This window comes from Denticeps clupeoides, chromosome 5 (genome assembly GCF_900700375.1).
Source record: "Denticeps clupeoides chromosome 5, fDenClu1.1, whole genome shotgun sequence".
NCBI classification, from domain to species: Eukaryota; Metazoa; Chordata; class Actinopteri; order Clupeiformes; family Denticipitidae; genus Denticeps; species Denticeps clupeoides.
This window is the reverse complement of record NC_041711.1, coordinates 3,982,413-3,995,640: the sequence shown is the minus strand read 5'-3', so window position 1 is coordinate 3,995,640 and position 13,228 is coordinate 3,982,413. Positions and strand designations below refer to the sequence as shown.

The 13,228-nt window shown below is 45.4% G+C and overlaps 1 protein-coding gene across 1 annotated transcript in view; it reads left to right on the top strand.

Annotated features, from left to right (window-relative positions):
* Positions 1–202: 202 nt before the first annotated feature.
* Positions 203–13,228, top strand: part of slc9a1a (solute carrier family 9 member A1a) — a 28,635-nt gene continuing 15,609 nt past the window's right edge. The window contains exon 1 of the mRNA XM_028979701.1: positions 203–943. Coding sequence (XP_028835534.1) covers positions 703–943 — 241 coding nt within the window. The 5' untranslated portion in view covers positions 203–702. The remainder of the gene's footprint in view (positions 944–13,228) is intronic.

Below are 13,228 nucleotides of genomic sequence, written 5' to 3'. Positions count from 1 at the left end.
CGTGTTTCCCGTTTAACTACTGCAAATAAACTTTGAACGCCGAGCGAGGGCGGCAAGCGTTTATGGCGTGCGCATGCGCAGTCGCCTTTGGTAGGACGTTTCGATAGGTAGGCTGAAATGATAGAACACCTGACTCCGGCGTCCTGTCATTGCCGAATACGAAGGGCGACCCTCCTCTCCGCCAGGTGTCGCTGCAGCAGGGCTGACGGCGGGAGTAAATTAATAAGCGTCTCCTCCGGCTTTTTCCAGCAGCCTCCCTCGCAGAAAGGGTGTGTGCTTTGGCAGGTTGTATTTAACCGGCACCGGGACGCCGCTCAAGGTCTCGCCTCGACGCCGATATACCGCTGCCGGGCGATCCGAGGCGCGGCGTCGGCACGGTACGGTACGGAACGGGACGGGACATGCGTCGTGTCGCCGCGGGGGAGGCGACGATACCTGTCGCCGCGGCGCGACCCGGGACTGGGCGGAGCTGACGGCCGGTGCAACTTCATCCGCTAATGGAGGCGCGGAGCGGCAGCATCCGCGCCGAATTCGGTTCCGTGCTCCCGTAGTCCGGCGTCCGCTCAAGGTGACCAGAGGTAACGCGGTGACTTCGGACCAGGATGCGGGTCCTTCCGGCCGGAGGAACTCGTTAGAACTCGCCCTCTCGCTGCCAAACTTTCAGCCAAGTGAGCGTGTGTGAGAGCGACAGAGGGACGCGACATGACTTCCCGGGCCATGACGCTGGCGGGGCTCTTCCTGCTGCTGCTGACCCCCGGGACGGGCGGCTCGCAGGTCCCCGGTACGGACGGCGCGGGGGACCACGGCGGCCCGCACGGCCTGGACGGCCACGGCGCCAACGCCACGAATAAGGCCTTCCCGGTGCTGTCCTTCGACTACAAGCACGTCCAGATGCCGTTCGAGATCTCGCTGTGGGTGCTGCTGGCCTCGCTGATGAAGCTGGGTGAGGGATTTCCTTTATCGCAGTCACCACGTTTGCATGTTACACGGCACCGCGAACATATTGCCGGGCTCTCGGTGATGCGACACTTTTTATTTGTTTTATTTTTTTTTAAACGGAACGACCGGCGTCGGCGAGTGCGACAGGAACGCGGGCGCGCATGCGCACTGCGGCTCTCCCGCTGCGCTCCAGGTGCGTCGAGACGCGCCGACGTTCCTCCCCGCCGCGAACCCGAGCCGAGGGAGCAGCCCGGAGCACCCGCGGCTGGAGTAATGAAATTCCTGAAATGTCCTCCAACTTCCCGGTGCCAGCCCTGAACCATTACTTCTCCAAAAAAACACCTCACCGCCGCCTCTTCCTGGCAGCTTGCGACTCTTCTTCCTCTTCTCTTCAATTCCAGCTATCTTTTCAATCGTGATGGACATTTACATTTTACAATTTCAGCATTTATTAGATGCCCTTATCCGGAGCGACTTACAATCAGTAGTTACAGGGACAGTCATTGACGAGTGTGTTACCCACTAGGCTACTACGTTGCCGAACCGGCATGGTCCCCCACACACGGCCACTGCTCGCCAAGGGTGATGGTTAAAAGCAGAGGACTCGTTTAGTTGTGTCACTGTGTGCTGTGCTTCACAATGACGAATCACATGTTTGCAGTCGTGGTTTTATGTTGTAATGTTCTTACAAAATGAAATGCACGGACGTTGCGTGCCAGCACGAAGTTCGGTTTCCAGCAGCAGTACATCAGCGTAAAAAATATAGAAAGCAAAATGAGAAATATCATCATACAATTTCTATAAAAAAAAAAAAAAAAAAAAAAGTTAATTACACAGTAGTCAATGTTGTCATTATTTTCACTTTTGCAATTTTGTGACCAATCAGTTTACTGCAATCTGGAAGCATAAATAATAATAAAATAAAGTTGCCTCTTATTTCCCGTTTCCTTTCAACACGCCGAGGCAGCGACGTGCGAGTGGAACTTGTGGAAGTTGAAAGGCCCGGGCGCCAACACCGACTTTATTAAGGACGTGCATGTGCAGCGTTATTTAGACGTTTGATGAACGTTGTGGGCACCACGGAGTGACTGCGCTTTAGCTGTGTTGGGTTCTTGCTTCATGCGTCTCACCACAGTGACTGTGGTAATACCGGGGCCTTCAACACACACACACACACACACACACACGCTCAGCCTCGTGTGCTTTTGAAACTTTTCTTTATCTCATGTAAATCCCTCCTCCTGACCTTCTCCGTCCCTCGCTGCTTCTGATTCTTTATCTCTCTCTGGTGCTCGGTTATCTCCTGCTCGGATTCCTGGCGCCGTGCGGGGAACAGAGTGAGATCACGTCGGAAATGCACGACGGGCGGAAATTAGTAAAGGTGGCTAAAGGGATCGCTTTTGTCGTCTTCCCCCTCTCTTAATGCTGGAATTGATTTCCTCTTTGAAGACGGGCTGTAACCGCGTCCCCTCGTGGTGACTATGCCCCGGAACCGTAGCTCCGCCACTGAACAGAATTGATTTATCGGCGTTAACTGCGCTGCAATGGAGCTTTTTAAGGCCGGCATGAGCAGTTCACCGCTTGTAGGTTTTATGTCGTCAGAAGGGGCCTTTCGCGCCGCGTCTCCGTATTAGAGGAAGTGACGGTCCGCTGCTTTTGACCGGTTGGGTCGAAAAGAAAAGCGTGAATCAGAGCTCCGTGGCGCTGAACCTGAAGACCCGGGTTCAAGTCCCCCGTAACTACTGATTGCAAGTCTCTCTGGATACGGGCGTGCTGGGCGGAGATGCTGGCCGCCAATTTAACTTCTAGCAACGCGTTCCAGTGCATTTTTACGTAGATCACCCCGGTATTACAAATCTCCTGTGAACCCTGAAATGCCCCTAATCCTGGTTGTAATTAGCTGTGGTGAGGCCTGAACCCAGAGAAGGTGGTGTAAGTGCTGTATGTTATGCCACACCCGTATTGTAATATAAACATTCCAGATATATCGAACATATGTGTATGTATAATGTACTGTTCTCATTGTCTGGTTTTATATTTATTTTTTTTATTGATCGACTTGAACATCATGGCTTTTTAAAAATTTGATTCTAATGACTAACGTGGATGAACAAAGAAATTGGAGTCTCACCTTTTCAGGAACTGGCCCTGTTTGAGCTCTTTCATGGCCGATTGTGGGACTGAAGTTATTATCTGTTCTGGGGAGGGTAGTAGCCTAGCGGGTAACACACTCTCCTATAAACCAGAAGACCCAGGTTCAAATCCTGCTTACTACCATTGTGTTCCTGAGCAAGACACTTAACCCTGAGTGTCTTTACCAGACGGCCTTTTCCAGAGCGCCTTACAATCCATAGTTCCAGGGACGGTCTCCCCGGTGACACTCAGGGTTAAGTGTCTTGCTCATGGACACAATGGTCGTAAGTGGGGTTTGAACCTGGTATTTTTGTGGCCAACTGGTTTATGGGCGAGTGTCTCACCTACTACGCTACTGCCACCCAGAATGAACACAGTGGGGTGTGGAGGTGTTCGTTGCCACATGCTGTGGTGTACGATGCAGAACATGCACAAACTTAACAAACTCCAGAAGCTTCAGCACTTTCGCCATTCGACTGGGGGTGGATACCGTGGCAAATGCAAAGTAATATTTATTCATATATGACATTTTGCAGGGTGTTTCTGTTAAACAGAACATATTTCGTCCGTACCCTCCCTGGTAAAACTCCAGGTCGGCCAGTAAGGTCAGGTGGAGGTCCTTCCCCCCGGGAACTGGTGGTCCCCAGGCAGGGACCACACTACGAAGCTCGCCGCCTTTTCTAATACCGTCTCCGCCGCCCGCTCCATGCGGCACCGTGGGTCCTCGGTAACAAAGACGCAGTGTTCTGTGCCCTTATCGGTTGGCGTGTGTTAGTCATGCAGAAGTCTGGGGCTCTAACTGGGCGTTTTGAGCTCACCTGAGCAAGTCCGGGTGTGACTGTGCTGAAGATATCGGTGACCTTATCGAACCTCTGAACAGCTCTGCTTATCACGAGCAGGGCGTAGGAGGCACGTTATGGCGACGAGCAGGAACCTGCAGTGGCTTGGGCAGAATTGACAGAACCTTTCTTCCACAGTCAACCCTCCCCACCAAGGCCGTGAGGGGGTCATTAATATCCTATTAAGCCATGTGATACCCTGGGAATGTCAGTGTTAATAATGTATGATTATATAATAATAATAATAATAATGTTCTTCAGTAATACCTAATGTTCTAGCCCTTCAAATGAAGTGATTGTCTTTGTGATACCCTGCAGCACAGCACACTGTGCACACAGTAGAATGCATCCTCAGCATTTAACCATCACCCTTGGTGAGCAGTGGGCAGCCATGACAGGCGCCAGGGGAGCAGTGTGGGGGGACGGCACCTTGATCAAGGGGACCTCAGTGGTCCACTAGGCCAACCACAGTCCCATTGAGCGAGGTGAGGTGAGGTGTGATGTGTCCAATGTTGTGGCTGTTGACAGTGGGGTGATCTGTGGAACTGATTGAGAGGAGAAGGCCACCAGCCCTGATTAAACTCCCAGGACAACAGAGTCTGGACCCGTGTAGCCTGGTGTAATTAGGCTATTATATTGTTATACTACCAGCTGGATATAAACCAGGAATATACTTATGTCCACTTTCAGAATATAATTTAATCATGCTCCTTAAAAAAAGTTATGGATTTAATTCACATAAATGTTTTCTACTCATGAAAATTCTTTCTCTCGACTTAGTGACACTCGAATTGTTTAACTCCAGCAATCAGAACATATTTTTACAGAATACATGCACGTGTACTATGGCCTTTCACAGAACACATCACTGTTAATGTCTCCGTGCTGCAGGTTGGCATCTGGTTTTTCTGGAAGCCACTGTGGTTCTTATCTTCTCAGTGACTGACCCTCTGACTCTTTTCTCCGATTGTGATCCGCCATGGAGAGGGATGAGTGTTGTTTTCGCAGTCTCATACGGAGAGAGGATGGTTTAGACAGGATGTTTAGACAGTTTTTGGAAGAGGATAATGCATTTCCCGTGATTTTTTGTCATCCATCTCTGGCCCACACAGGGAAATTCGGCAATCTCCCTGAACCAGGAACGCGACTGTCTGCCAGATGAATCGTTCTCATTCAAACAACCGAAATATCAATTTCTACAAAGAACAGCAAAAACATGTATGGCGTTCTTTTCGAATGTCTGAGTGGACCATGCCGAAACTCCTACCGGAGCTGCGCTGTACTCACATCGGGCAGCCGGCACTACTTTTTAACTACAAAAGCAACGTCATTATGATTTATATTCTGCCCTGCACCGATTCCACGTCTGCATCGCAATACATCGATTACGGGATTAATTTCAGCACCCCTAGTAAGAATGTTATGCAAGTGGACTATGTAAATGGTGATTTTTAAAAAAAAAAAAAAATTTATTTTACTTTTTTTTTTTTTTTTTTTTTTTTTTCATTGTGTTTTAGCACGACCTACAAATTACATTCAAATTAGCTGTGACATCATTGATCCGAGTTCCAATTTACAAGGCAAACAGAGCACAGCATCCAGGTGTGGTTTTCATACACTCGTGGTATTTGGGCAATTCTGCTTTAAATTATTCTTTCTCTGGGCTGCAGAAATTTGAACTCTTGACCGGTCCGCTGACAATTTTTTATTTTATTTTTTTTGCTTGCTTTTTTTGCTTTGCTTGGTCTTATTGGTCCACTAATACTGTATCTAAAGTTGCTTTTAGAAATTCAGCCTGGGTGCAGAATTACAGCCACTTTGATCCAGTCCCACAATGAGATGCCGTTTCGGCGTCTGTAGCTTTAAATTCTAATGAGGAGGAGAGAGGCCTATAGAAGTTTACATTTACAGCATTTATCAGATGCCCTTATCCAGAAAGACTTACAATCAGTAGTTACAGGGACAGTCCCCCCTGGAGACACTCAGGCTTAAGTGGCTTGCTCAGGGACACAATGGTAGTAAGTGGGATTTGAACCTGGGTCTTCTGGTTCATAGGCGAGTGTACCACCCTAGTTGAGGGGGCATTTGTGGAAATTACGTCATCAACGCCATTCACCGACCACAATGTTTGGCGTGGACAGGAAGTCATATCTCCTTTTTTCCAGAAAAGATTTAATGAACCCACTGGTTCTTTTAAGAGTCTCACGTGGCTGAACAAAAAAAAATTTTTTTACATCCAATCACTATGCAACTGCAATGCTTCGCAGGTTTTAAGGGAGGGGTGGGAAATTCTCTGGGTGGAAAAAGCATGAGAAAGGGGAGGTAACCTTTCCCATTATGACAACATAAGGGGACAAATTCCATATCTGACCATCTGAGCTGCCACTCTGAACGGTGAAGCAGAATGGCCAAAGCCCTCTTTACACCATTTCTAGCCATTGCAGGACCATAGACCGACTAGGGAACTCGTATTAATGTGACAGATTATTTCACATTAATACATGCCGTTGGTCCTTTAGAGTCCACATATTGTTGATATTAATGTGTGTTGAGTCTTACATTGACTATATGTGGATTTCAGAAAATCCAACGTCAGAATGAATAGTAGGACTGTGGAATGCCTAAATCAGGCTACCATTTAAAGATTTGGTATGGCCTTCCCAAAGTCTTGCCCTAAACGCTATTGAAAATGAGTGGGTCTATGATTTGTGGTCTACCTGCACGTCGTTGCACATCGCGTTAATGCCAGTGGTTGGAGGCATACGTCATGGGTTACAGCCTTGCTGGTTGTGTCTAGTTTCTTGTCTCTGTTTAGTCTTGAAGGGAAATTGTGGGTTTCAAGGGAACAGTTATTAATCTCAGGAAAGATGACATTATGGCCACAGAAGACAAGCTTTTAATTCATTTTTATCTCCTGAAGCTCTGGTGCTGTCCTAATGACTTTTTTTTTTAATAGGTTCTCTCTCATAACCGCTGTTATTTCACTCGTTCTTTTGGACTTCCTAGCCTTGTCCTGATTATGTAGAATGTCGATGAGTCACCTGGCAACCGTTCATACGGTTTCCCATGGTGATGGCAATGAAGTAATGATCCCAGTCCCTGCTGCGCTGACCGCTGACACGTTGAGGGCCAGTGTGAGTCTGAAACACATGCCCAGCCATCCTGCGAGGATCAGGGACAAGTCACACCAGCGTGAAGGGTGGGTTCTGGCTCATCAAATGCTGCTGAAAAAGACACTGTAAAAAATACAATCAAACGAAATCCAAGGGATTCTAAAATAGTCAATTTTATTTAATTTCATCATAATTAGTATTTCTAATCTTTTTTTTTTATTAAATGCGTAGGAAAAGTTCACTGTCTCCAACCTTGCTTCACGTGACCTTGTGCACACATTGGTATTGGCGTTGGTAAGTCTGCAGAGGGTCGATGAGTGACCTTTTGTTCTCTTGTTGTTTGCTTTCACACCGAGTAATGGGTGTGGGTGTGTCAGGTGATTAAACTCCATTCATATTTGCATTCCCATCTGTCAAGAGGTCCCTTATTTCTACATACATTAATCAAGTTTTAGGGTGCTTCCGGGTCTTACGTAGGACTTCAATCACTCATAGTAAAGGTTTTATTCAGCAATCTCAATGAAATGCATTTTATTTCTGGCCTGAACACCCTCACAATAGACAATGATGGGTTGTTGAGCCCTGGGATTATAGGCCATTAATGAATTTTCAAGGAAAAAAAATGTTCACGTGTGGACGGGGCCCCAGACATGTAACGTTATGTTTGATGTGTGATTTATACAAACTGAATAAAATCTCAGCATGATGGTCCACCCAAGGCTCACCTTTCCTTAAAGAGCCCTTTAATTCCTGAAGGGCCCATACGCTCACTTTACCTCTGGACAACATTTACATATAAGACATTTGGCAGACGCCCTTATCCAGAGCGACTTACAATGTGCTTCCGTGCTACAATCGATGAAGTGATCAATTCTGATTCACTAGGACCCACAACTATGAATACAATCGTTTTATTCACTCTGTTGTAGTTCCTATACATAAGTCAGACAATAAGAAGGTTACAAGTTAATCTAAATATTCTCTAAATCTAAAGAGGAAGGTGTTGAGCTGCCGTTTGAAAATACTCAGTGACTGCGCTGTTCTGGCCTCGAGGGGAAGTTCATTCCACCACGGAGAAGAGTCTAGATGAGCGTCTTCCTTTTACCTTCAGAGATGGAGGGACCAGGCGAGCAGTACTGGAGGGTCTGAGTAAACGAGGTGCAGTGCGAGATGTAGTAAGGGCAACCAGTACACTGGTCTGTACTAACATACAAGTGTTAACATTATCCATATAATATCCATATATCAGTCATTTCTCAGCTCACTATTTCAGCGTTTAACCATTGTACATAAATCAATAGGGTGGTAGTAGCAGCCTAGTGGGTAACACACTCGCCTATGAACCAGAAGACCCAGGTTCAAACCCCACTTACTACCATTGTGTCCCTGAGCAAGACAATTAACCCTAAGTTGATCCAGGGGGGACAGTCCCTGTAACTACTGATTGTAAGTCACTCTGGATAAGGGCGTCTGGTAAATGCTGTAAATGCCATGATTGCCAAATATGTAAAAAAAAAAAAATCAGTCAAAACCATGAAGTGCTGTGGCCTTTAACAGCAGCAGATGAAGTAACGGGTTTCAGAATGCATCTTCTTGCTGGGAGAAGGACATTCTACTTTTAGTTTTTAAAGCAGATGGTCACAAATAGTTTCACAACAAGTCAACCAAAGCAAAGTGGTTAATTAGCTGGGCTTCTCACGCTATGCTCGCCTGGAGGAACCGGTTTCCCGAGTAGAGTCGGATACGGTGTCTGCGCTGGGGCTGCTGCCCGCTTTCTTTTTAACTAGTAGGTGTGACGTTGTCGTAGGTGGCTGGCGGTGTCCGGTTCTCGTCTGCCGGTCTGCTTTGTTTGAGGGTGAGGAGCTCTCTCGCTCAGGCTTCTTGTAAGACGCCCTGAAAACAGCCGGCCGAGCATGATGGGTAATTTATCGTTCTGCCCGGTGCATTCGCGCCACCAGTAATGGCTTGTGTCCGGTCCTTTTTAAAAAAAGTTTTAATCTCGTCCTCCATTTACCACAGTGTTTCGCCACACGATGCAGGCCACACAGTGGCTACAAGGCTGTGGTGAACGCCCTGGGGATTTATTGCAAACTTGTGCAGGTCTTGTAGTGTTTTGGACCAGAAAGACGTTGTGGGGTTGCAGGTATCGGTGGGGCACGGCGGCACGTGTAGGCACGTGTATCCTCCTTCAGGAGGATCAGGTTGAGGGTTGAAGTGTCCGGCACCAGCAGACTGTGTGTGTGTCTGTTAATAATACACACCACCACAGGTGTGAGAACACACACCCAGCGGTGTACAATGCGGCTATTATGTGACCGAGTAATACTGTACATTTGCACAATCTTTAAGCAAGGGATCGTCCTCAATGACGTGTCCTTAAAGTGGATTATCCTCTTTTCTGTTGCTTCCAGTCTGCTTTTGTGAACTGAGTCTGCAAATACACAATAATATAGAACCCATATGTAACAATGAGAATTTGTTTATATATACAGCACAGGCCAAAAGTTTTGACACACCTTCTCATTCAATGTCTTTTATTCATTTTCATGACAGTTTACATTGGTAGATTCTCACTGAAGGCATCAAAACTATGAATGAACACATGTGGAGTTATGTACTGGCCTCCACAGTCACCGGACCTGAACCCAGTCGAGATGGTTTGGGGTGAGCTGGACCAACAAGTGCTAAACACCTCTGGGAACTCCTTCAAGACTGTTGGAGAAGCATTTCAGGTGACGACCTCTTGAAGCTCATCGAGAGAATGCCAAGAGTGTGCAAAGCAGGAATCAGAGCAAAGAAACTAGAATATAAAACATGTTTTCAGTTATTTCACCATTTTTTGTTAAGTACATAACTCCACATGTGTTCATTCATAGTTTTGATGCCTTCAGTGAGAATCTACCAACGTAAATGGTCATGAAAATAAAGAAATCACATTGAATCAGAAGGGGTCTCCAAACTGTATATAAATATATACACATAAATAAATTCTCGTTCATGTTGTCATTCCCCGGTTCTGTTCCCCATTTCTACTATTGTCATTTTGTGAGGACTAGTTTAATCATCTGCGCAGGCCCAGACTGTGCTGGCCTTTACATTCCGTTCAGACAAGCTGGGCAGGAAAAATCAGTTCTCTTTTTCTCTTTAACGTATACCTGCAGACCGAAACCGGTCTGTCGGGGATGCCGTGGTGATTTACGGTTACTCCCAGCAACCTGCTGTGGGGGTGTATATAGGCAATAGTGTGTTTACTTTGCTCCTCCCTCACCCTGTATCGCTGCTGGATTTGATCTAGGCCAGTGGTTTATGACTGAAGGGCGTGTTCCAGATTTCAGACTCCATTGGAGGTCCGAGACTTATATTAACAGTTTGCCTCTTTTATCTTCCTAAATCTCTGCTTTAGGTGTGCCATATTAGTTATGATTTGGCAGTGATGGGCTTTTTCACCTCTCAGTGTTGTGGCATTTGTTAATGAGAATGCTGCGTGGGAGGCTGGCAAGTTTGCAATTTGAAAAGTTGAGCCTGGGTTGCTCAACAAAATTCTCCCAAAATTCTCTTTTTAAACCAGTTTCAGATAAAAATCATAAAAAAAACATGCCTGCTTTATAAAGTACATTAAGTTTCCATACGTTTATTTTCATGTGAAAAGATTGTTCCATCTGGGTTTTTTTTTCTCTCTTTTCTCCTCTCTCTCTTCTCTCCCCAATATATTGAACTTTTCTTGTTTGGTCTCATGACTGGATTAGTCACTTTTAGAGCAAAGCTCGCTGGAGGGTTGGCTTTTTTAATAGTTTGTATGTATTTATTTGGTTTGTTTTAGCTTGTGGCATTAATTGATCTGTTCAAGTAGGCTTGTTGTCATTCCAGCCATACACATACAGTGAAATGAAATATCGTACCGTGGTACAGCACAGCAGAACAGAGAGACATCACTATTGCAGGACATAAGTATACACGAGACAAACAAGTGCAACAATACAATTTGGCATGACTAGACTAGGCATGACTAGACAACACACAGTGCAATTTTCCAGATATTCACACTTTCAATATAGAGTGAGTGCAGTATCTGGGTTAGCAGTAAGGGTTGATTGTGCAAGATGCTGACGTTGTTATATACATGTGCAAAATGCGGAACTGAGTTAAATGTTCCGCAAAATAAATAACGATACATAGTATTGTGTGCAAATTTGAGCAGAATTTGAATTCTTACTTATTGTGTATGGTTTTGGTTGTGGAGTCTGCTGGCCTTTTTTTTTTTTTTTTTTTTTTTAATGAATATGAGACCTCTGGACAGCGTCTTTGTTGCTGAGCTTCTTTTTGGGTTTGAAAATGCAGCTGTGTGTTATCTGTGTGAGCGATTGTGAAGAATTTGTCGTTTTCTGAAATCCCTGAACATGGCCAGAAATACTGATAAGTCTGGGACGTCCGCATGAGAAGTCCGCTCTGGCCCGCCAGTGTCGCAGAAGGAATGTAACACAGTGGGGGGGGGAAATGCTTATCCAGGGGTGGATGTCCAGCCGAGATCCTCTTGAATCTACTCCTGAAACACTGAGATCATTCTGTTCCAGCAGCTCAGCAGTGACTCCAGTCATGTGTGTGTGTGAGAGTGTGTGATTGGGATCTGTTATAGACCATGTGTATTTTACTTCCATATTCAAAAAGGAATTCACAGCACACATTATTGCAATATATTTTTACTTTTTTTTTTTTTTTTCTAGAGAGCAAATTAAGTCACTCTGTTCCACATTGAAGGCCAGTGAAGACTTCCTGTGCACAGAAGGAAGATGTTTAAAAGGCAATAGGGGAAAAAGTATGGGTATTCATGGAAAATATTATTATCATTATGTTCTCCGACCTTAAACCTTCCTGTGTGCTGTAGAGGGTCTTCCTGCAGAAGCCGATCCGTAGACCAGTCAAACCTAAGTGGAGTGTCACAAATGCAACAAGGGAACGAGGCTTCTTGACTCTGCTCTACCCTGGTGTGGCGTTCTGCCTAATTTGTCGGTGTTAATTGGTGAATCCCGCGATGTGAGAGCAGCGGCGTGAATGGCTTTTGTTCTGCTTTTGCTCCCTGTGACTCCATCAGACTCATGAGGATTGTTTCACGCTGTTTCACCATCAATACCCGACCTGCTTCTGCTCTGCTGCATGTTTTTTTTTTTTTTTTCATTCTGTGATCATGTATTATTTTGACTAATTTCAATGAAATTCAAAGCAAATTATCATAACCAAAGTTTAGTTTCTAAATGTTACATTTAATAGTGCATCACTATAGTCAATCACACGGTAACACAATGAAATGTGTCCTCCTGCTTTTAACCATCACCCTTTGTGAGCAGTGGGCAACCTTCCGATTACGGGTCCGCTTCCTTACCTGCTAGGCCACCACCGACCCTTACCATCTTGGTCATTTTATTTGCATATATTGGTATAGCATAAACATTATTTTATTGTCTGAATGCTTATTGAGTTCACAGAATTTTAACAAGTGAGACTAGTTTTCTGTGTTGGTCACATGGCAAGTTTTCAAACTGCTTTTGCTACATACATGTCACACTTGTTCATAGTTTTCACCACTAGTTATGGGGGATAAAGAAACGCCATGTAGAGAATAGTCGTTCTAGTGTTTCGGCCTGACCTGAGAATCAACATTTCACAATGTTTGATGGCTTTTAGCGCCTCCTAGTGAGTTAATGGTTCTTTGCAGATTGCACGTGCAACAGATGGAAGGTTAACCCAACATCAAGTGCTCCTTTTTTCCCCTCTGTGGGAGGGGCATTGAGATCTGGTGACCCAAAGGTCACAGCATATGATTTGTCATTTTCATACTCTACTGTCTTATGACTTATTTTCTAGGGAAGGAGGCTTCATCGTCCTTCAAGACACTCCTCCCGTCAGGCCTGAAATGTTAGTAGGGTAAAGGTGATCAATCAGATGCTTTGTATTGATCTGTAGTGACTCTTCACTCGATCTAGACACATGGACTAATCAGTTTTTCTGACAGTTTATTTATTTTCCTGTAGTAATCCCACTCTGTATTACATGATTTTTGTTTTTAATGCATCTATTAGTTCATTCTGGGATGTAATGAACAGGAGGACACTGCGTCTGTCATAGCAGCGTTACCACGTTTTACCACGTTCCTGCATGCGCTGTTTCTAGTGTTACTTTGAGTCTCTCACTCTCTCTGTGCAGACTTTC